The 24773-nt window shown below is 36.8% G+C and overlaps 1 protein-coding gene across 6 annotated transcripts in view; it reads right to left on the minus strand.

Moving 5' to 3' along the window:
• Positions 1 to 24773, minus strand: part of SMG1 (SMG1 nonsense mediated mRNA decay associated PI3K related kinase) — a 96153-nt gene that overhangs the window by 39576 nt on the left and 31804 nt on the right. For all 6 annotated transcript variants that reach the window (XM_036825390.1, XM_036825387.1, XM_036825385.1 and 3 more), the window contains 23 exons: positions 24016 to 24141; positions 23546 to 23618; positions 22367 to 22464; positions 20931 to 21104; positions 18901 to 19125; positions 17235 to 17336; positions 15502 to 15771; positions 13846 to 13976; positions 13176 to 13337; positions 12616 to 12734; positions 12059 to 12146; positions 11867 to 11968; positions 11330 to 11470; positions 10544 to 10743; positions 9954 to 10150; positions 9626 to 9787; positions 8312 to 8466; positions 6143 to 6285; positions 5789 to 5990; positions 2848 to 2957; positions 2019 to 2166; positions 1472 to 1631; positions 569 to 689 (listed from right to left, as the gene is read on the minus strand). In XM_036825390.1, the coding sequence (XP_036681285.1) occupies positions 569 to 689; positions 1472 to 1631; positions 2019 to 2166; positions 2848 to 2957; positions 5789 to 5990; positions 6143 to 6285; positions 8312 to 8466; positions 9626 to 9787; positions 9954 to 10150; positions 10544 to 10743; positions 11330 to 11470; positions 11867 to 11968; positions 12059 to 12146; positions 12616 to 12734; positions 13176 to 13337; positions 13846 to 13976; positions 15502 to 15771; positions 17235 to 17336; positions 18901 to 19125; positions 20931 to 21104; positions 22367 to 22464; positions 23546 to 23618; positions 24016 to 24141 (3409 nt within the window). The remainder of the gene's footprint in view (positions 1 to 568; positions 690 to 1471; positions 1632 to 2018; positions 2167 to 2847; positions 2958 to 5788; positions 5991 to 6142; positions 6286 to 8311; positions 8467 to 9625; positions 9788 to 9953; positions 10151 to 10543; positions 10744 to 11329; positions 11471 to 11866; positions 11969 to 12058; positions 12147 to 12615; positions 12735 to 13175; positions 13338 to 13845; positions 13977 to 15501; positions 15772 to 17234; positions 17337 to 18900; positions 19126 to 20930; positions 21105 to 22366; positions 22465 to 23545; positions 23619 to 24015; positions 24142 to 24773) is intronic.

Genomic DNA, 24773 nt, shown 5'->3' on the forward strand with positions numbered 1-24773 from the left:
GTCGAACTATTTCAAAAGTTAAACCATATGACCCAACAATTCCAATCCTAGGCATTTACTTAAGAGAAAGGCAAATATATATCCACCCAAAGATCTGTACATGAATTTCACAGCAGCTTTAGACATAACAGCCCAAATTTGAAAACAACTCAAATATCCATCAAAGGATCAACAGATAAACAAATTGTGGTATATTCATACAACGGATGCTACTCAGCTATAGGAAGGATGGCACTACTGACACATGGAACACAGGGAACCTTAAAAAATAAAATGCTGAGCAAGAGAAGCCAGACAAAGAGCATACTGTACCATCTATAAAGAAACTTCAGTAAAGGTGAGTCTGATCTACGGTGATGGGAAGCAAATCAGCAGCTGCCCAGGACAGGACAGATGGGAGAAACGACTGGCAAGAAGCATAAGGAAACCTTTGGGGGTGAGATAAGTATGCTACATCTTGACTGTATTGGTGGCTACACAGGTGAAGAAATGTCAAAAATCATGAACTACACACTCAAAATGCGTAATTATATCTCAACAAAGCCATTTTTTAAAAAAAGCTAATTACCTTTTATTTTCTCCAACAAATGACTCTGATACATGGTATATCTTAATGCCTGCATCCACGGCCTGACATCATGCTGTTTACATGAACGCAAAGCTTCACTGAAGAGTGGGATAAGACAGTCCTGCCAGAGAAAAACCAAAACTACTTAATGTAAACAGGCTCCTTATATGACCCCACAGGTCAGCTACTTCAGATCTACTACAGATTTATCTATTAAACGCTCCCCTTTCTTCACTGTATCTTCTAATCACAAGAGAAAACAACACGCTAAAGAGAAAAACCTTTGTTTTGCCAAAAGAAAAAACTTTTTTCAGAATATTAAGTCCAATTTATCATTGTACTTACCAATAAAGCAGCCACATTTTTATAAAAAAATAAACAGCTCATTTACTATAAAGCAGAAGCTAAGTTACAGAAAAACATAAAACTACTGCTTCATAAACAGATTCTCAAAGATTATTTCCCTTGGGAAGGGCCCATCTTTGGTTAAACTTTACCCTATTTGGAAGGAGGAGGCACAGTCGCTTCTTTTCAGTCAAATCTGAAATTTATATAATCTGGTATACATTTACGTAACCAACTCCTCTTCCAAAAATAAGGGAGGGAGAGAGGGAGGGAGGGAGGGAGGGAGGGAGAGAGGAAGGGAGGGAGGGAGGGAGGGAGAAAAAAACCTAAGCAACCAGCCATCCTTGAGATTATATGTCTTAGGCTCCATCTTCCTCACGTACTTCTCCAATAAAAATTTGCCTGAAAATGGAATTTTAGATTTCTGGATTTACTTACTAGCTTGTCCAAAAAATGCTACAAATGCTATTTTAAAAATGTGAAAAACAGCCTTTGTTCCACACTAATGCCTATTAATGTTCAGAAGGATATCCTGGTTAAAAATACACATATACACACCTCTGTTGAAAGTCTGCTAGAAACTGTGTTCTCCAAAGCAGAAGAGCAATATAGCTGTAAGGTACTTAGAACTGGCAGAGACTGTGAAACCGTTAAAGTAGAAAGTCTCAGTGGCCCAATAGCTATGCGGCAGGTTTGCTTCAAGTACTTCACCATGTTTCTGAAAGAAAATATTTACTGCTAATTAATAAATAAGATTTTCCAACTTATAACCACTAAAGGGATAATAAGCAGTGTGGTAAGATGCTACTATACTGGCATCCAAAGTGGGGGAAGAAAAAGGAACTGCCTGCTCTTAAGTAAAATGACACAAGCAAGTCAAGATATCAATATTAGCTTTTGGGGATATAAAACTTTTAATTTTACTTAGTTTCAACCTCTGTATATTAGCAAGCGACATTCACATATCATACGACTTCTACAACTAAAATGAAGCTATCATGACTAGCGCTGCAGTGATCTGGTAACTGTCTCACTCCCACCAATCTACACACATTTACCATATGGTACACATAATGCATATTTACCTTCTTAGGATTACACTTACTCAGTTATAGACTGCCACTTCTGATCTTGTTCTATGTGGTTTAAAGCAGTTGCCAAACAAACAGAACTTCTCAACAACTGAACTTCAATGGACTTCTGAAGTTCCCTTGGATCTGGACTTAACATGTTAGGAAGCAGTTTTTTCATATCTACAGAAATTGAATAAGTTCCACTAAGTTAATTCACTTTTAATGTACAAGAGTAACAAGATCCCTTGACAGTATTAAAAAACAATCACCAATGAATACCTCCTTTCATGTTTAAGTTCATATTTAAGTTCAGGCAGTTTCATATTAAGTTCAGATGCTATGATTAAGCATTTCTGATAGCTATATAAAAATACTTCACATAAAATAATACCTCAGACCTCTCAAAATGAGTTCAAAGACTCAAAAATCAGTAAGTCAACCTACTACTTAAAGGGGCAAACACTGAATTTAGCAAGTCAATGTTAACACACAAAATATTCATAATATTAACTTCAGTATTACATTTTACAAAATGCTCCAGTGTGACATAGAACTTAATTAATGAACCACATCAAGATGTCAAGCAAGAAAAATATTTAAACACGACTTGCACTTTTTCAAAGAAAATGGCTAGATAAATCTCTAAGTGTTACAGTAGCCTTTCTTAGTTTGCTTAATTTGAATTAAACTATTTTTCATTTGCTAAATCAAAGGTAAAGGGAACAGCCCTAACTTTTTGCTTCACACTCTGCCCCCAAAAATGTACAGAAAAACTTACAGATTTTCCACTAAAATATACTAAGCCAACATTTTAAACAACTTGTTCATTAAAATACTTAATTTTAAAATTATCTCAAATACCTATTTTTTCTTTTGATCCTCCAGCAAGTAGATTGATATTTTCTCCTGGTAACAATTCTAATTGCTCAGTACATTCAACAAACTCTCCAGATTCAAAACTGCTTAGTGATCTGTAATTAAAATATTGGTTAGCTTGTTTTACATTCTATCCAGCCTGTGGAGCCATTCAAAAATATAGAACAAATTCTAGAAAAAGAAAGCAGTTATACAGAATTCCTTTGATGAAAGTTCCTTCCACGTAGGCCACCATTTTATTTTTACTTTGAAGATGTGACTACCATCTTAATTAGAGTGGCAAACTGGAAAGTCACAGCTACAGACATTCAGTTTAGCATACTCAACCCTCCATGTTTCCTTCCTCTTTTTGCAGTCTGTTATCCTTGGGGGCCCGACCAAAACACTAACAGTAGAGCTCTGCAGGGCAACTTCAACACCTAGTTCTCCCCAAGCTACCACTAAATTCCCTGCATGGCCTCATTGCTCACCTAAAGCGTAAGCCCCAGTAGGTCTCCTATTATCTCAATCTGATATCCTACTCCTGCCTTCTTTCACTGTTGGCCTCCCTCCTTCTCTCCCTTTTCCACTGTTTCCTGGAACCCGTTTCTCTTCTTTCAAAGGATTTTTCCTTCCCTTCTCCTCACCTCACCTGAAAATGGTACACCTCTGGAACTCCTTCCGATAGTCTGTAGCTTCAACGCCAGGATGAGGGCCTTACCCTCCTAGCAACCCACTGCTACTTCCAGATCTTTCACTCTGTTCCCATTCCTATTACAGCTGTTCTCCGACCAACAAGATGACTTACAGTTTCTCAATTTCCCTCTTTTCCATTAATCTCTCATCTTTTCCTGTCCCTCTCACTATGTCACCTCCCTTACATTTCCAGCACTGAATACACCACTGGAAATGTACATCACTTGACTGTACCTGCTTCTACCTTAATAAACCCCAAGCTGGGATCAACGCAACCACCAGCTTCTCAGGTGAGCCATAATCACTTGGCACTAATGAACTGTCTTGGTGTGGTGACCAACACACTTATCATTCCTGCCACCACAGAAACGGCAGGTCTGCTGTGTCCCCACTATGCTCTACAGTGCCCTTGCACTTTCAGCTAATGACTGACACCTCAGAAAAGAAACAAACACAGACTTTCATTTTCTCTACCTTTACCCCCCAATCCACATGCAGTCCCCAAACTGTATGTATCCAACTTTAACTGCTTTCCTTGAGGTACAGGAAAGGTGGAGTCCAGTTAATCCTTCAATCACTGTTCTTTACCCTGCTTCTTCAACCTGTCTTCTTATGGCTCCTTCCCCTAGGCTTAAAAGAACATTTAATCTCTCCAGTATTTACAATAAACACACAGTACTCTGTTCCAGCCACAGCGTTCTTTCCTTGACTTCATTACCCAATTAACCTAACTAAAACTTTTCATTTTCAAGCTTCTCCACCACTCCACAGTATTCAACCTGGCTGCTTCTCCTTCTCTCTCTACAAAGCTCTTCTTGCTCAAAGTCTATGAAGTTCCCGACAAGGATGACTATTCCTGTCTGGTTCTTCTGCATCTCCAACATTGCCTTCCTCAGTGTCCCTGTGTTTTCTTCAGTGGCTTCTTCTCCCATCCCTTAACAAAGATGCTCAAAAGGACTCTGACCATGGCCCTCTTTCTTTTTCACTCACTCTTCTCCAGAGCATTATCTGTGGTTTGGTGGTTTATGAAGGTTCTGGAGTATAAAGAGTGAAAAAGAAAGAGGGCCTGTAATTATCACCTATATACTAATGATTCCCCAAATCTCTCTCAAGCTTAGGGTTTTCACCTTAGTTCCAAATCCAACTCTTAACTGCTTACTGAAACAATCTTGTCTGCATGTTTCACGTACCTTAAACATACTTCATTGTTCTCTGTGTTCCTACTTCAATTAATAGCATCTGTTTTCCTCCCTCTACCTTTGCCCCACAGACAGATGGTCTACATGCGTCCACCCTGGCCCTTTACCTCCAGTCTCCTGACAACCCAGCAGAGTGAGCCAGTAAGTCCAATCATGATATGCCTCTCTTACTCAAATCCCACCTAAGATTTTCCACCTTATTGGGAGTCAAAGTCTTTTTCAGAGTTCCCACCTACTTCTCTACCCTTATCTCCTATTATTCACTCTGCTCCAACCACAGTGGCTTCCCAGGCATTTCCAAAACACTCCAAGCCTATCATCCTTGCATCAGGTCTGTTTCAAGTCTGTGCTCAAATGACATCCTGATGGCATTCCCCTAGTCTGTGTGTCTCCTCCTCACTAGAAGGTCAGCTCCTCAAGGGTTAGAATTTGTGTCTGTCGTACACAGTGCTACACCCCAGTGGCTGGCACTCAGTACGTGCTCAGTGCAGAAACTACCCACTAATTCATTTACTCACTACAAGCTGAGCTCCTTGATGGTGAGGACAGCTAATGACCCTTTATCATCCCAGCCAAGTGTCTGGGACACAGCCTGTACTCAAATTTCGAATTAAGAGATTAATAAATGCACAGAGGAATAAGGGAAAAACAAAAAACAAAAAATGGAGTTTAATTTACAAATGTCATAAACTCTGGCCTCTTTATAATAAATGTTTTTGATATATTCACACCTAATTTAGAAACAAAGCCATCAAACATTATCCTTTCTAAAGCAGTGACAAATTTCTCTTTATCTTCATTATGATTTTAGAACAGGCTCTGAGAATCAATACCAAATGACTGTTTCAACATAGAAATCTGTCTTCCCATTGCATGAATACCCTCCTCACCTCTAATGTTGGTTTTTCATTGTAGTCATTTTTAGAATGGCAGTATTATTAGAACTATAACCATCTTGCCATAGTAAATATGGACAATTTTAATATTTTTCTGCCATAAAAGAAGACTTTAAAGTTACTGAAAATTTGTTTAATGGGGTAAGAAATCCTTACTTTATGTAGTTGAAATCAGCTTTTAGGTTGAGAGAAGTACTGCTGGTACTCTTTTTCAAGTCATGGATAGCATTCTGCCATTCCTGTACAGCAGCCCAATCAGCAATTGAAATGTAGCACTCACACGCTTTATTTCCCAAATAATTTATAACCTCAGGAGAAGAGTCAGTTGGTTTGGACAGCACAGTTTTTCTGGATTCACCTGAGTGAAAGTATTTCATAAAATAGAGAGAGAGAGAGAGACCCAAAACGGTTATAAATATTTCAAAGAGCAGAGAAATCTAAAAATATACAGTAAGATCATGAGCACAAACTATTTGACTACAACTTTTTATTTAAACCCTGAATGCTCACCATTCAAAGAACGTTTGGGGCTGGCACTGTTACGCCCAGCATTAGCCAATGTGAGAACAGATTTGTCGAAGCTGGAGATGCAGCAATCAACACCTGTCATGGCACACAGGTGCTCCTGGTACTCCACAGAGGCCTTTTCAAACCTTCAACACAAGTTCAAACAGTCTTATTTTTTAATTATCCACATATTTCATTTCTAAAAAAACTGGAAAGAATGAGTTAATCAATTGAGCTGAGACAATGAGTTGATTATTCTGTGTGGGGCTGAGCAGGCACAAAATTAGATCTCTTCCTCACAAAAAATGAAAATAAGTTCAAAAATCGTTAAATGTTTAAGAGACAGTATAAAATAACTAACAGAATGTATCAGTATTTAATCTCAATGTGTGCAAAGACTAAATAGAAAAATAAACACAAGAAAAAAAATACATAAAGTTAACAGATCTAATGGCATCATAATTTGAAACTTCTGGGCATCCAAAAAAAAAGGGACTTCCCTGGTGGCACAGTGGTTAAGAATCTGCCTGCCAATGCAAGAGACACAGGTTGGAGCCCTGGTCGGGGAAGATCCCACATGCCGCGGAGCAACTAAGCCCGTGCTCTAGAGCCCGTGAGCCACAACTACTGAGCCTGCGTGCCACAACTACTGAAGCCCGCACACCTAGAGCCCGTGCCCCGCAACAAGAGAAGCCACTGCAATGAGAAGCCCGCGCACTGCAGCGAAGAGTAACCCCCGCTCACCGCAACTAGAAAAAGCCTCCACACAGCAACGAAGACCCAACACAGCCAAAAATAAAAATAAATAAATTAATTAATTAATTTTTTTAAAAAATTAATTTATTTATTTATTTATGGTTGTGTTGGGTCTTCGTTTCTGTGCGAGGGCTTTCTCTAGTTGAGGCAAGCGGGGGCCACTCTTCATCGCGGTGCGCGGGCCTTTCACTGTGGGGGCCTCTCTTGTTGCGGGGCACAGGCTCCAGACGCGCAGGCTCAGTAGTTGTGGCACACGGGCTTAGTTGCTCCGCGGCATGTGGGATCTTCCCAGACCAGAGCTCGAACCCGTGTCCCCTGCATTGGCAGGCAGATTCTCAACCACTGCGCCACCAGGGAAGCCCTTAATTAATTTTTTTAAAAACATGAACATTAAAAACAAATTACCAATCAAGAAGTTAGATAGCATCAATAATCTTGGTGTATGATAAAATCTCACAGATCAATAACGAAAAAACCGAGAAGCCACAAAGACATAATCTATGTTTTTAAAAATCACAAATGGTCAATAACATATGGGGAAAGTTCTATTATTAATAAAGAAATGTAAATTAAACATTTTCACTAATATGGTGGCAGGGTTCTTGTTTCTCAGCAGCCCTCTGTATCCACAAACGTGCAGGGAAGGTGTTACTCTATTGTTAGAGATACAAATTGGAACCATCTTTTATGTAGGGTAAATTAGCAATAGTCTGTATCATAAGCCTTATGGTCTATAGCCTTTCTTCTAGTAAATCAACTTGTAGGAATGCATTCAAAGAAAACAATCACAAACATGAGCAAAGAATTAAGTGCCATGGTGCATTAAGATTAGTAAAAACATCATAAATAACCTTGCTGTCCAACAATAAGGAACGTTAAATTATGGTGCATTCCCAAAAAAAAGAAGACAAAAATGTGTTGTTAAAAATCACATCGTAGAATATTTAACACGGCAAAATATTTTTTTAAATATTGCTGAGTAGGAAAAGCAAAATCATGAGACCAGCAGAAACACTGCTATTTCTGTGAAGAGGATAAAAAACTACATACAAGAGAAAAAAGAACTAGAAAGAAGGCATATATGTACACCAAAACTAACAGTTACCACTAAGAGATGGAATTATGAGCCATTCTTTTATTTTCCCTACATTTTCCAGATTTGGTCAAACTTACATAAGCATACACAGAGGCACTGAATGAGTTTACCCAGAGCAATGAGTTTGAACATTTAGTGCACAGAGCTAATGAGCAAGAACTCTGGCCATAAAGGGCAATTTGTATCAGACTCTGACATGAAAGGTTATCAATTAAGAATCAACATTAAGTGTAATCAACATTTAATTACAATGTTAGTCAGTAATACAAAATAATTTAAATAGAGAAACCCTATCACCCATTTCCTTCCTTCCAACTTACCTCCCTTCAGCCTGTTGGGCCACTGAATTAATCCAGAGAAGATTTTTTCCAACGACCGAAGATGACCAGGCAGCAATTCCCTGTATAGCTTCAGGACAATGAAGTTCACACAGTGCTTCTACCACCATCATGATAGTTACTTCCAATTCATTCCCCTGAGAGTGGCATTCAGAAAAATCAATCACAGACCTCAGTACCTTCAAAATTCAAATCTCTACTAAATTTATAACTACCGATCACATTCTAAAGCCTGAAGTCAAATTTATTTAACAATTATTTTTACAACAATGAAACTGCATTACTGGAATTACCTAAAATGTTACACATAATGTAGATACAAAGGAGGGTGGTGGTGATGGACCTTAACAGCACATGCGTGTTAGTCTTTACAAAACAAACTTACTTAAAATATTTAAACTGTGGCGTCTTTGGGAGTAACACGTGAAGTCAATATAAAACAAAAATTAAACAACCATGAATTAAAGAATGCTTAATTTTATGTCTTTGAATATTGATTGCCTACTGACATTACCTTAACTAGTAAACATGTGCAATTTTTGGATTCCACTTATTTAGTGACCCTACTTGAAAGCCAGCACATTTCCCTACATTATAACATTATTAGTATTATACTTTTACATCTATTATAAAATTATTACACTTTCCTATACATTATATAATCATTATAAATTATTATAAAAATTCTTTCTTCTATACACAAATTTCTTACAATTACCTTTAAAGTTCTAACCCTTAAGCGTAAGTAATGAATATTTTCATTCTAAGTAAAAAATATGAATAGGTGACCCTGGAAGTTACTGCTTGTATAAAAATACTGGATCAAAAGCTTTAAAAATGAATAGAATCAGGCTTCCCTGGTGGCGCAGTGGTTGGGAATCCGCCTGCCAATGCAGGGGACACGGGTTCGAGCCCTGGTCCGGGAAGATCCCCCATGCTGCGGAGCAGCTAAGCCCATGTGCCACAGCTGCTGAGCCTGCGCTCTGGAGCCCACGAGCCACAACTACTGAAGCCCACGTGCCTAGAGCCCATGCTCCGCAACAGGAGAGGCCACCACAGCGAAGAGTGGTCCCAGCTCTCAGCAACTAGAGAGGACCTGCACGCAGCAGCGAAGACCCAATGCAGCCAAAAATTAAATAAATGAATAAATAAATTTATTTTTTTAAAAGTTCATTAAAAAAAAAATGAATAGAACCTTTAACTTCTTTTATCCATAGATTAGATCATAGCAAAGGAATTAAGCCCAAATTTTTCTAATTAACAGATTTAATTAACTCCACACACACACCACTTTACCTGAGATGAATTTGTCTTCATTTCTGTAAGCAAGTCGAAGCCATGTCTCACTGTCACAGCAGGCTGTCCTGCCAACAATCCAACCCTCATGATGGAGAGTCGGATCCGAGTCAGCCAGTCTTGACAAGTTTGGCGATTGGTATAGAAAAAAGTCCTAATGACCTTTAGACGAGAAAGAAGAGCTCAGGACTGGTTCAAATTACAGGCAGAGATGTCTCAAATACACATAAAGCATATACACAAGTCTACTGATTTCAGCTCTGCACGCACACACTGCCAGGTTTGACCACGAAACTGACCAAGCAACATTCAGCCCACTGAAACCAACCTTGGGAGGTGATGTTAATGCATTGGCGCATCCCTCATATGCATTATACATTAACTTCTCCAGGTTTTCCAGATACTGTAGAAGAAGCACAAGTCTAAGCTGGTTGCTACTGTGGCCTTCATCATTGTCTGCAGTTGTCCACTGACTAACATCTTGATCGGGGTTTAATGTGTGAGCTGCAAGACTTCTAATGATACCTGAAACCAAAAACAGCATTCCAAATTTAAAAGGAATCTTCAGAGATTCTAGAAGTTCTTAGAGATAATTTCACAAATACACATTTATCAACTATCCTCTGTATATCCATCATTTAAAAACAAAAGTCCCAACAAGATCTTTTCATTTTTAGAGGAAAAAAACATCTTCTCCACACAAATCCCCTAAATTTGTGAACAAAAACACATACAACATGATTATTTAGTAAAAGCTTATTCTAACAAACATATCTAAAAGATTAACTGATAAAAGTACTAAAGAAAAAAATCGTATACTCTCAAATTTTTGCTTTAACAAGATAAGAAATCCATTATTTCTTAATGTAAGCTTGAAAGTATTTACATCACAAAGTTTGAAACAATGCAGTCAATTACCTTCAATTGTCTGGAAGGTATCCTGAGCTCTGCCCAGTGGGGTTCTCAACTTAGACAGGACAGTGAACTGTGCTGCTTCCCAAATAGCCCACTGCCAAAGGACAGCATCTGTCTTTAGTAGATTGCGGGGAATTGTTGATTGGTCACGTTTATCCAGTCTCTGGCAGCTATAGAACAATCTTTCTAACCAATTGTCCTTCCTGGGAAAAGTAGTTTCATATTTAACAGACAATGACAACTTCATTTAAAAAAAAGACAAAAACAAAAAACAAACTGCAAGGGAAATGGGAGTAGGGGACTACAATCTTCCCTACCTGAAAAAGGCAAACATGTAAAATTGGGAAGCATTATGTCCCCACCTCTCATTTTAAAGAGGTCTTCTACGGTTGAAATAGGATGGGGTATGGTATGGACAGATTATTAGGGTCAAAGGCTCATGACAACTTGGCTATCAGGATAAAACATTAATTGCAACTAAAAATCTCCAGAATGCCTACGCCCCCAGGCCCCTCCCCAAAGCACTGATGACTAGGTCAGATCAGTTAATTGTCAACTACATTTCACCATCACTGCCAGTTGCAAAGCCCATTTTTATTTCTTCAGATGCCATCTTCAAAGCAATTCCTCCTACTACTGAAAACTTAAGAAAACCCATTTGAGAAGAATATTACTTTCTACTCTGCCACCCCTGACATATTTTCTCCTCAAAACTGGGCACAGGGTTAAGATATTCATGTATATTTAAATTACTTTTCCCAGATGAAAGAGTCAAAGAAATAATCTTACCCTGTTCTATGAGAGTTCCCATACAAAATAAAACTAATAACATCGGAGAAATCTTGTGGGTGGAATGTGTTACTTGGCGCCTTACTCATGTGACTTCTTAATGCTAAAGAAATTTCTTGAATTTCTGTGTGGTTGTTATTGCTGTAGACAGAAAATAAAGTCATTGTTACGCAAAATGTTTTAGTTAAAAAGTTAGTTCATACTGTAAATGAATCATTTCCCTGCTAACTAAATTTGAAAGTAAAAACTGATAAAATTAAGACTTAAAAAAAATACATACAGAAATGTTACAACTTTGAAATTTAAGGCTCTTAAAGCACCAAAATTGACCTAATTTAAAACTATAAAAGAATACAATTTAGTTTTATGAATAATAACTACTGAGAAACATATTTTGGCATTATAAGTATTATTCTGTAGCAATTATCATCTCTTCAGTCACTGAGAAGTGCCATACAAGATGTGATATTAATTCACTAATAGGCAATTTGTCTTTTCCTGAACTAAACATTGTGGGATGTCTTTGCACCAACATACCTCAAGACAACATCTAAAGGAATTGACTTCAATAGCTTTCCAAATGCTTGTCGAATACGAGTTCCACTATGGACTAGCTGAACACGGCAAACATCAACACACCTACAAAAAAATGAAATAGATAATACAAGTGTGGAATATTTCCAAGGATCAAAAGGGCCAGGGTCAAAATAATGGATCTTTAATCCATACCTCTGTAAAAGATCGTCTGGTAAGGAAGAGGACAAAGCATGTAGACTGCTGCATGCTTGTAGACAGATATTCACATCTTCGACAAGAGCTATTAAAAATTTAAAGACACTTTCAGCTTGCCAGAAGAAATTATATGCCACTATGTCATAATTTTCTGAACCCATTCACTTCAATAAACAATGAGTGCCTACTATGGATGAGGGGCTGCTCCTGCCTGGAACCATCACTGGCAGTAACATTTGGGAAAATGATACTCTCAACAAAACCCACTCAGGGTGACTAGTCTTCACCCCAATCTTTCTCTGAAGGAAACTTTAAAAGTACATGGAATGTATAAACAATTACATAAGCTTAAAAATGTGACAATCACTTAAAAACAACTTGTTTTTCACATATTAAGAATGGCAAAAAAATTAAAACAGATTATGCATTTGTCATTAAAATGGGGATGATACATTTCCAGTCATGAAAAGCACTCAAGTGACTATCTTTCTGCCATTAACAAAAGATCTCTTTTAAGCACTGATTAACAAAATTAAATAATGTCAGATTCTAACCGTTGGCTAAAAGGCCTTTGCAAAATTTATGGAAAGATGGAAGAGAGAATAAAGGTGCATATGTTTCAGACTTCCTCATTAAAACAGCCACTTCCAAAGCCCAGGTCATTAATAGTTTCCTGAAACACAAAATATACAGTTTATTTCACATTTTAAAAAAATAGAAAAACAACTTGAAAAACCTGTTCTTTTTACATTAGTTTTCTTTTGGTCTTTTAAATACCTCAAGCGATAAGAAACAAATATTAAAACTATAGAAATTCCTTTGGCAAAACTGTCTTTTAAGAAAATCTCCCCAAACTAGCATAAATTGTAGCAAAAAATATTTTAAAATCTCTATAAATACATTCATCTATAAAATATTGCAGGAGGGGGAGGCTTCATGTAATTCTTTCAGGAAAGAACAAGAAATTCTAGATTAAATAATAAAACAAAAATTTAAAGTGTTTCAATAATGAAGAAGTTGCTCTACCCATTCAAATGACAGTCTTCATTTCTTCTTCTCAAATTACGAAGCCAAATTAACAAAAGTTAGAAACAATATTATAAGTATTAGTTACCTTGTGTCCTGGTTAAGATTATCTTTCTTAAGCAATATTCCCAGGAGATTTAATATAATTGAGAAATGTTTTTTTGTAGCTGTAGTTACAGTACTAATCACCGCTCCATCAAACAAGGATGGGGACGAGGAACTAAGACTACTAGATATAAAGTGGTCATGCCTGGAAGACAAAATTTGGATCATCTTTTCATCTCTCATTTTAAAAAAAAAAAGGCAATTCCAAAGTTAAGTCAATACATATTTTTTAAAATGTACTCTAGGGACTTCCTTGGTGGCACAGTGGTTAAGAATCCGCCTGCCAATGCAGGGGACACGGGTTCTATCCCTGGTTGGGGAAGATCCCACATGCCACAGAGCAACTAAGCCCTTGCACCACAACTACTGAGCCTGCACTCTAGAGCCCGCGAGCCACAACTACTGAGCCCGAGTGCCACAACTTCTGAAGCCCGTGCTCCACAACAAGAGAAGCCACCGCAATAAGAAGCCCACTCACAACAAAGAGTAGCCCCCGCTCGCCACTAGAGAAAGCCCGCACACAGCAACGAAGACACAACACAGCTGAAAATAAATAAATAAATTTATAAAATAAATGTATACTCTAAAGGGCCCATCTTCCCTTTTAAAAAAAAATTTTTTGTTTTCTTAAGAAGTATATGTAAATACATTACCTGGTACAATGAGAATACAATGTGTAGAGCACTGCGTACTGAATGGCAGGGAAGTGAACAGCCAGGTCGCCATGCACAATCATCAGATTCTTACTAAGGAGTGCAAAGACAGTTGGAGACAGCGCCCACATCTGATGACGTACAAAAGAAAGTAAATGTATGGCTCCTCCAAGACATACATGAGCATACAAAAAGTTTATCCTTCAAAATATGTCTACACATTTTTAAAAATTAAAATTGACAGATTTAAATTTGGAAACAAGCTAGTACACTAAACCTGGGATCAGCAAATATTTCTTGTGAAGATGAGAGTTAAATATCTCAGCCTTTGCAGGCCACATGACACCTCTGCTACAACGTCCAACTCCTCAACTCTGCCACTGCAGAGAGAAAAGTTACAGACAAAAAAACAGGAATGAAAGTGGCTATGTTTCAATAAAAATTCTTTACAAAAAGAGGTGATGTTTGGTGATGGTTGCACAATTCTGTGAGTATACTAAAAATCATTGAATTGCATACTTTAAATGAGTATAATGTACGTGAATTATATCTCAATATTTTTTTTAAAAAAGAAAGAAAAAAAAAAAACACGTAGTAGGCTAGATTTGGTCCATGGACTGTAATTTGCTGATCCTTGGTCTAAACAAAGCCCTTGCACCCTTCAGTGTAGTAGATCATATTTCCTCAGTTTTCCATGTACTTCAAATGGCAAGTTGCCCTGTCCAGTGAGAAAAAAGGCACACCCTGCCACTCTAAGCCTTTTCCATCCTTCCCTTTCCTTCCATTGCTAAGATACTCCTTTCCACCTGACTGCCCTGTCCCCACTCCCTCTCGTTTCCAGAGTGCAGGATGTAAACCTCAAATCTGAGCACAATGCGAATTTCTCAACAACCAAATTTTAGAATGCAAAGAAAGGAAGAATCTACCGTAGCCTAGCAGTGAGGGAAAGAGCAGCTATGGAGGGACACAGGGCAATCTGATCTAACAATATGGAAAGCATGCAAATATAAACATCAGATCTTGACTCTTCCCTCCCCTCTCTCTTAGACTACATTATCCCCTTAATTATATCCCATTACTTTTCATTATAAATGTTTTTCAATCCTGCGAGGTCCAATAGGAGGGAGAAATATACTAACCACAGCAATAATTATAAATGAAAAGCATGGTCACTTCAAATTTCTTACAGGAATAAAATCTTTATTCTTTTTCCAAAAGAATATATGAATGTTCCTAGACAAAAGTAGGTAGTCAAAAAATAAGGACCATATGCAAGCACTAACTCTAGTGGGAAGAAGGAAAAGAGTACCAGGGGAAGAAGGGGTTGCATATTAAAAGAACGATACAAACTTGCCCTGTGGAAAATGTTGACAAATTTTTCTAAAAGCATGCTAGAGTAAATAGGAGAAAGCGTTAAAATACATTTTGTAAAAAATAAAACAAATATAAAAAACTTATCAAGGAAAGCAAGAGCTAAACATAATGGCAAGAAAATATTCCTGTCAATTTTAATTATCCAGGCATGTCCAAAATATGGCCGTTTGATCTATGTGATTCTGTAGACACACTGCCTTGATAGGTAAATGAAATATGTAAACATGCAATAAGAAGAGGCTGAAATGGGATAAAACAAAGTCATTACAAGTAAATACTCACCCCAATCAGTGAGTTTTTAGCATTTCCAATTGTAGTCAGAGCACTGAGGTCAAATATAACTACAAATTTTGCATTGTCTACATTGAATACATGATTCTTAAAAGCCTCATGTTTTATTTCGGAACAGGCATCAGGAAGTTGTAGACTACGTAACAGGTTGTTTAGGGCACAAGTCATTTCTCCCAAAATTAATTTATAGGCAGTCTCCAGAACAGGAATATTCTTCAGGCCGAGCACTGCTTGATAAACAGCATGGGCTACAGCAACAACCTTAAAAAAAGAATTCAGGAGAGTGATAATTAAATGGAAAGTATATTACTATCTGCAGAATGGTGATGATGCAAATCAGTTTAAGACTGATAAATTCACTGTCCAAAACATCAAAGACCTTAATTTTTAAAAAAGCAATTTAGGAAACCTACATAGTATCAGTAAGCATTTAAAATCTATAAAGCTTTATTAAAAAAAAGGGTCCTCTAAATTAAAAATGACAATGTGAAATTTCTTAAAAGTCCTTTTTTTAAAATCTAGGAACAATAAATGCTGGAGAGGGTGTGGAGGAAAGGGAACACTCTTGCACTGTTGGTGGGAATGTAAATTGATACAGCCACTATGGAGAACAGTATGGAGGTTCCTTAAAAAACTACAAATAGAACTACCATACGACCCAGCAATCCCACTACTGGGCATATACCCTGAGAAAACCATAGTTCAAAAAGAGTCATGTACCAAAATGTTCATTGCAGCTCTATTTACAATAGCCAGGACATGGAAGCAACCTAAGTGTCCATCATCGGATGAATGGATAAAGAAGATGTGGCACATATATACAATGGAATATTACTCAGCCATAAAAAGAAATGAAATGGAGGTATTTGTAATGAGGTGGATGGAGTTAGAGTCTGTCATACAGAGTGAAGTAAGTCAGAAAGAGAAAAACAAATACAGTATGCTAACACATATATATGGAATCTAAGGGAAAAAAAAGGCCATGAAGAACCTAGTGGCAAGACGGGAATAAAGACACAGACCTACTAGAGAATGGACTTGAGGATATGGGGAGGGGGAGGGGTGAGAAGTGACAGGGTGAGAGAGTGTCATGGACATATATACACTACCAAATGTAAAATAGATAGCTAGTGGGAAGCAGCCGCATAGCACAGGGAGATCAGCTCGGTGCTTTGTGACCACCTAGAGGGGTGGGATGGGGAGGGTGGGAGGGAGGGAGATGCAAGAGGGAAGAGATATGGGAACATATGTATATGTATAACTGATTCACTTTGTTATAAAGCAGAAACTAACACACCATTGTAAAGCAATTATACTTCAATAAAGATGTATAAAAAAAAAAAGTCCTTTTTTTTTTTCAAGCCAGTATCAAAACACATACAAACAGCATTTTATTAAGATAGGTTTTCCTACATCTACTTAGAAAGTCTGTAGTGGCTTTGACTGGGAGTCGGTTAAGAAGCTAACGATGAAGTTTTATTTACAACATATACACGACATTTTGATAAAACAAATTTAATAAAATCTGAAAAAACTATCTGCATATCACTCATCAAGGTATACAGTATGAAAATCAAATATTAAGTTAAGTGAATCATTATAATTTCTATATTCTAAATCAAATATTTATCATTCTGATTTCATTTATGTAGCTTACTAAGGAACATGAGTCAAACTCTTCAATGATCTAAGTTTATCAAAAGTCTGATCAATGAATCACTTACCTCTTTTTCTTTATGGTAACGCAAAAATAGTAGTTTAGATGATGGTATAAATAGTTTTTCTACAAATGATGATGGCAGTTTTGTATTTATCTGTTCAACAATCTAAAAGAATAAAATAAGAAATGAGCTATCAATTCACAAAAGAACATGGAGGAATCTTAAATGCATATTTCTAAGGGAAAAAAAAAACAACATGAAAAGGCTGCGTACTGTATGATTCTAACTATATGACACTCTGGAAAAGGCAAAACTATAGGGGCTTCCCTGGTGGCGCAGGGGTTAAGAATCCACCTGCCAATGCAGGGGACATGGGTTCGAGCCCTGGTCCGGGAAGATCCCACATGCCGCAGAGCAACTAAGCCCATGCGTCACAACTACTGAGCCTGCACTCTAGAGCCCGCGAGTCACAACTATTGAGTCCACGTGCCACAACTACTGAAGCCCGCGTGCCTAGAGCCCATGCTCCACAACAGGACAAGTCACCACAATGAGAAGCCCGCGCACAACAACAAAGACCCAGTGCAGCCAAAAATAAATAAATTAAATTTAAAGAAAACAAAACCAAAAATCTATAGAGACAGTAAAAAGATCAGTGGTTGCCAGCCAGAGAGGGGAGAGAATAGATGGAACACAAGGGATTTTTAGGGCACTGAAACCCTTCTGCCTGATACTGTAATGGTGAATACATGGCATTATACATTTGTCAAAACCCATAGAATGTACAATACGGAGAGTGAACCCTAAAGTAAACTATGGACTTTAATTAATAATGATGTGTCAATTTAGCTCATCAGTCGTAATAAAAGTACCACACTAAAACAAGATATTAATAATAGTAATAGAGGAAACTATTGGGGGAAGAGGTTATATGGGAACTCTGTACATTCTGCTTAATTTTTCTGTAAACCTAAAAACTGCTCTGAAAAATAATCTATTAAAGAAAAAAGTAATATATCTAAGCTATATGTTTAGGCCTTAACAGTGACATTAAAATGTTTAGATACCGAAATAGGATACATGTATTTACACTTAAACATGGGGTTTTTTTTCACATTGGCGAAGGGAAGTGTAACTATGGCAGAAATGTTTAGCAGAATGTCATCTAGAATTTGCTTTGAAATAATCCAGTTGGGGATGCAGGGATGGCAAGGAGGAGGCAGAGAGTAGGAGGCTTAGGTGAAACCAGATGGGCCATGTGCTTCTAATTATAGAAACTGAGTATTAAGTATGCAGAGATTCATTATACTACTCTACTTTTTTTTTTAATATACTTCAAAAGGTCCATAATAAAAGGTGGAGAGAGGGGGGATATTTATGATTAAGAAAAGAATAAAAACTATCAAAGAAGTTTTCATGTTTCAGCAACAAAACATAACAGGGTCTTTCAAAATAGCTATCAAGTACCTTCTCTACATAGTATTTATCAGGAGTGCTAGATAGTCTCGTGTGAAGGATGGTATTTCATCCAAAAAAAAAAGTAAAACTACACTGAGATGAGCTCTCAAATACTAAAAGTACACAGATACTAGAGCAAAAACAAACTAGATTACATAGATAAGACTAATTAATGCAAAAAACCACAAACAAACAAGGGCTTCATTTCTTCCCCATCAATTTAAATTTAAGGGCCTGAATAAACATATTAAACAAAAAAGAATTCACATACCAATGTGAGTAAATTCAAGACTGAGATGATATAATCTGTACCACAAGTCTGGCAATTCTCCAGTTGATCTAGTCCATATGCAATAACCATGTCACAATGTACAGTCATGCTAGGGTCCAAGCTGCCGAGCAAAACACCAACACACTCATTAGCAGCTGTCAACACAGCCTCAGAAAAAAACACCTGGTTTGCAGCCGTCACACATCTCATTACTCTGTACAGAACCTGCAATGGGGAAAACAAGCAGCTTTAAAAAAAACTCATATTCTTCCACAGAACAAGAAATATTTTCTATTTAATGCAGTTTCAATTGAAAATTAACTGCCTGCCTTATCAGTAGTCTCTTAATATTCTAGTTCTCAGTGGCTGAAAAATAAGGGTATCTCTGGTACAATACACAAAAAGGATATTGCCTAAGTATTCTAAAGTACTATTGTGACAGGAATGGAATTTGACATACTCTGTTTCCCTTATACCCAATTCCTATCCCCCCACCAAAGTCACTAAGTGGCTGAAGTTCAGAATCTTCATAATAATCATGAAATACACCAGAACTTAGAACAGTAACAGTATTAACAACATGGGAATAACCTGCCGTGAGAATAACTTTCCGTAATCTAGCACTTGGACTTTTAATCAATCTTTTAAAACTAAATATCCAAGATAGCTTTAGCTTATGAAAGTTCATGTACTGATGGTCTCTATGTAAAGATAAATATAAATATTCTCATTCATAACATATAATACCTATTTGAGGATTATGAAAATCTTATCATTTCCAGCCCCAAAAAACCCCAGTAAACTATAGTAGTCAAGGTACTACATTTCCAATAAAAATAACTTAGGAAAAAACAAGTACAGAAAAACAGATACAGAAAAGATTGATACAGAAAAATATTTCTCAAATTTTTCTGTAATATTCAACAACCACTACGTATAGGGTTTTTTTGTAAGCCTGCATATAGATTTAAAAGGCCTAAAAGAACATTTTTGGCAAAGACCTAAAAGACCTTCATAAAAGAGTACATTTAATATAGAACTGTCCTGGAAAATGATACATTCCTGTCCTTTTGTTTTATATCTGAGTTAACTGCTTTTATTTCAACACTGACAAAGTCATCAACCACCCATCTTTTAGACAGTAAAAATAAAGATATTAAACCACTTGGATCAGTTTTAAAATATTAACAGGCTGGTTTTAATTATCTTCAGGACATTTCTGCTCAAATACACAATTAACTTACCAAGAATTACGTATATAATTAATGTCCTATTTTATCTAGCAAAGTGTTCAACAAAAGTAAATGCTCATAAAAGCTAGAATTTTATACTAGCAGTAAAATTTTAATCATTTAGGTTAAATCTTTTATGACTTTATCACACAGGTTTCTTCTCCCTTCTTATTCAAGCAGAATATAGTGATGGGGGTTCATTTCTCACATCCATTACACTGAACCACTCACTGGACTGTAATACAGTGCAGCTGATGTCTGGGGCTGCTGAAATGTGGTAATCTAGCTACCTCTTACAATTGGTCTCAGGCTATTACATAGTTTAAGTTCTTATATCTTTATATCCTTTGATGTCAGGCTATCAAGTTGTTTCATCCTGTCACGCTTAGAGAAAATTACTTTTCGAGGCCTTCTCTGTTAAGAGTTACTCTTAGTATGTTGAAAAACTAAAAGGAGACACGATAATTTTAAAGCAAAACTCAGTATTATTAAAAAACTAAAGAATAAGATTTTAAAATTCATATTAAAAACAAGAATAAATGAACCTACAGAGAATTTCCTAAAAGAAAAGTTCATAGGCATTTAAAAATTCAGAGTGGACTTTTTTTCATCAGGTTGGGGGGTGAGGGGAGTGCGATATAGAATTCCCTACTTTTCTGGCTATTTAAGAAAGTGGCCAGACGTCTACACACATGCTAAACAAATGAGGGATTAATAACATAGCTCACTAGGTAAACAGAAGCATTTAAAAGAAAAGGCAATTTTTGTTGAATGATACTAAAGACTACTAAAACTTACATCTGTTACGTATGCCTCAGTAATTGGAGGACCCCGAATTGGGCTGAAACGTTCCCCAATGCTCCTCACCACAGTACTGAATACCCGGAGAAGCGCTGCCAACTTTGGTAAGGACACGGATGGAGGTGGAACATCTTCATCCACTGACTCCCCAGAGGCCACATGGCTGAGGTCCTAGATGTGAATTCAACAGCATTCTTATTTAAGTAAGACATTGTTTAAAAAACAAAAAACAACTCCCAATTTTTAAATCAATTAACTTTATAATACATTTTTACAAATAAAGAGGAATTTTGGCTTATGAGAAAAGGAAACATGAATCTAAATATAAAAGTAGATTTTGCTTCTCTAATTATTTAAATAAGCAAATATTAACCTCAATAGATTCTTTGAGCCACCCAAGTCAACAGTATACTAAGCCAATATTATTCACATGAAGAACAAGGGGGGTTGGGGGAGTTTAGAGGAGGTTGGTTTAAAAAATGATAAGACCTTAGAAGACCTAGCCTACAGATTCATAAGCTAGCTGAGGAAATTAGACATACTCAAAGGAAAAGATTAGCAAAAAATGGGGTACTAGAACCAACATATACCTACACATAATTAAGCACCAAAATAATCAAAGAGAATTAAATCTTAGGGATAGCAAAGGGAAGTCTCTACAAACTAGAATGGGTGGCTTATCAGAAGCAGATCAGCTTTAAAGGTGTGCTAGGAACCAAGACATCCTAGGCGTAGGGGTAAAGAAACACGTGGAAGCAAAATATTCCCTCACTTTTCTCTGAAAAGGGAGCAGATAGATTGGTACAGTTAAAAGTAGTGAAGTAACTGTTTGCTTGAAGTAGAAAAAGTATAAAGAAGAGATGAAGCTAAATCTTTATGGAAGTCTTGACCACCAAACAAGAATCTTGGTAATTACCAACTGAGTAGGGAAGAAACACTAAGATGGCAGGTTTAAGTCAGGACAGTAGCCAGGAAATCCAAGAACCAGTAATAGACACTTCAACAGCAGTATTAAAGGTACCATACTCAAAGGTGGCTGAAGCCAAGCCTTGTCTTCCAAAGCATGATCCAAGATTGCCAATACAAGTAAGAGAAAAGCCTTTAGGGGCTTTTATACAATATCAATTCACCTTTTTCATAACAAAAAAATAAGAAACAACTGAAGAAAATGTCTTCAGGAAACTACCAGCCACCAAGATTATTTCAAGCTTTGGGAAATTAGGCCTGCAATTTTTCTATCTTTCTGGTAATTCTGCTGGCAACTTAAAAACATCTAAAAATAATTAAAATATTGCAATGGTCTCATAATTTTTGCTTAAATGTCAGGTGATCTGAATTGTTTTCAAATAAATCTAGCACTGCTTTAGATTTTTGTTTTTGCTTTCTTCTTACCTGAAATTTTAGGAAATAACTTCATTTTTTTATATACTCACCTCAGCATATGCCTCCATATCCTCTAGAAACTGACCAAGAAGAGTGGTAGAAAATGCAAGATCAGCTACCCAGAATGGCTCCAAACTCTGCAACCACCCTAGGAATCATACAAGAAATTTTGGAAGAGTAGAAAAAAATTTTAAGTCCAAGTTAAAAAAATATTTAAGAGAATTCTTTTAAAAGGTATCTGGTTTTCAAGTTGGCCACTCTTGAAACATGCCCTATATCATAAAATTAGGACTGTAAACTGTTTTTTGTTTGTTTTTGGCCGTGCTGCGTGCTGCGCGGCTTGCGGGATATTATTTCCCCGACCAGGAACTGAACCCGGGCCCCTGCAGTGGAAGCGCAGAGTCCTACGCACTGGACCACCAGGGAATTCCCTGTAAACTGTTTTAACCACTACCTCTTTTAATGCTACAGAAATGAAAATTCTCCAGAAATTAAAATATAATCTCATGTCCTTTTTTTTTAGTAAGTAGATTCAGCAGTATCCATACTGTCACTACACACAGGACTTAGACTAAAATGTGCCAATCTACGGCCACCTTGGCTTTCTTCTCCAGGGCCACACCTGGCCACCACAAGTGTACACTCATCTCCCCAGGGGAAATGGGACCACTTGCCAGTGGAACTGAGAGAACTACTCTCACCTGTATATCTTAATTTCAGAAGTTTATTTCACCACATAAGCTATGAGAAACTACAGCACCTGGAACAAGCTGAAATGTCCAAGTGAGTCATATTAGTCATTCATTTAACTCAGAAAAAAAATATTTTTTCTTTATCATTTATGACAGTCCTCCAAATTAATCCATTTGTTTATTAGTTTAATCACTAGAAAAACAATAAATCATGAATATCCAGGATCTTCCTTTCTACCCTTCAGGGTACTGCCACTGTGGTATCTCCTACCAACACACGCAGCAAATGACTTGAGATAAAGTCCTTACTCACAGGTGCAACACTACAATCTGTATTTACTCTCCCTACCTACTATGAAAGTACACATTTTTCCTTTTAAAAGATAAATTTAGCTAACAAGTACTCTTCACCAAAATATCCTCTAAAGCAATTATTTTTCTTGCATTATCAAAAAAGTAGTGTTAACAGCTGGTCTTTGAGAAACGAACACTCCTTCCCACAATATTTAAATGACTGGTATATGCTGAGCGACTCACCAGACACCTGCTGTGTAAGCGAAGGTTTCTGAGTATGATCTATATGCCATCCGACTAATATGTCAACTGTATCCTGGATGGAGACAGAGAGAAGGGGACTAATCATTTTAAGGTCTTATTGCTATTCCAACCTGCAGACCATTTCAGAGTAAGAGAACCTAGAACATCTTACGTCCTACCTTCTTGACATTATACATTAAATGGGGGTTGGGAGGGGCAGGGCAGGAGAATAATGGAACTTTCTTTATGACACTGATGAAATATTTCTTTCTTTAAGTATCTTAAGGTATTAGTGTTAGCAAGTACAGATGGTATTTTTTATAAAACTACATTATTGTATCATTCAATCCTGGACCTTAAAACCAATTATACTCGAAGGAGCAGAAACTTTGTTTTCTAATTCCCCAGGTCCTCATACATGCAGCCAATCCCTTACCCCATCATCTGAAAAGAGGGGGCGGGGAACTCACCCTAAAATTAGTGCTGAAAATATGAGGGTAACATCGAGCTACCAAAAGAATGCACTTAACACATTTGCAAAGTAATTCTGGTGTATCCACATTTTCAAGAATGGATTGCAGGCTGGTCATTACAAGCTAAAAAATAAAAGTTACAAACCATGAACATTTAATAAAACAGGGAGAAAACAAACAAATTAGGTTTATTATTTAATAGTGACTATAGCCAAAACTGACTATATCAAAGAAAATAAATTCTATAGTTTTAGTTCCCAAAAAAGTTGAAAACATTTCAATCCACTGTTCTCCCCTCATTTAACGTCTGTTAACATTATTCCTAAGTAACATGTTTACATTGTTCCTAAGTGCTCTCTTCAAAACCATGGGTGTGATTAAAATTTCAAGTACAAAAACTAAGATGTGCTTGGGAAACTTGTCTTTAAAGTACCAGAATTATTTTCCAATTCAAAACATAGAGCAGATGTTGTACGATTTATACTTTAAGATATCAGTACTTGCTTCAAACTGGAATGATTTAAAGAAGGTTAGCATGGTCCCAACACAAGACTGACACACAGGCTCATGTTACCACTATATATATTTTTAAAATAAATATATGGCATACTACCTATAGAATATTTTGCAGCTAAATTTTTTTTTTTGTTAAAACCAATTTTTTCCCCAAAAGGAAAGCTCTTCTCTACAAAAGAATGATGTTATGAGTATAGAAGAAATGCTAGCATTAGAAAACCACTATTTTGCAACAGCCA

Source organism: Balaenoptera musculus, chromosome 15, assembly GCF_009873245.2.
Source record: "Balaenoptera musculus isolate JJ_BM4_2016_0621 chromosome 15, mBalMus1.pri.v3, whole genome shotgun sequence".
NCBI lineage: Eukaryota > Metazoa > Chordata > Mammalia > Artiodactyla > Balaenopteridae > Balaenoptera > Balaenoptera musculus.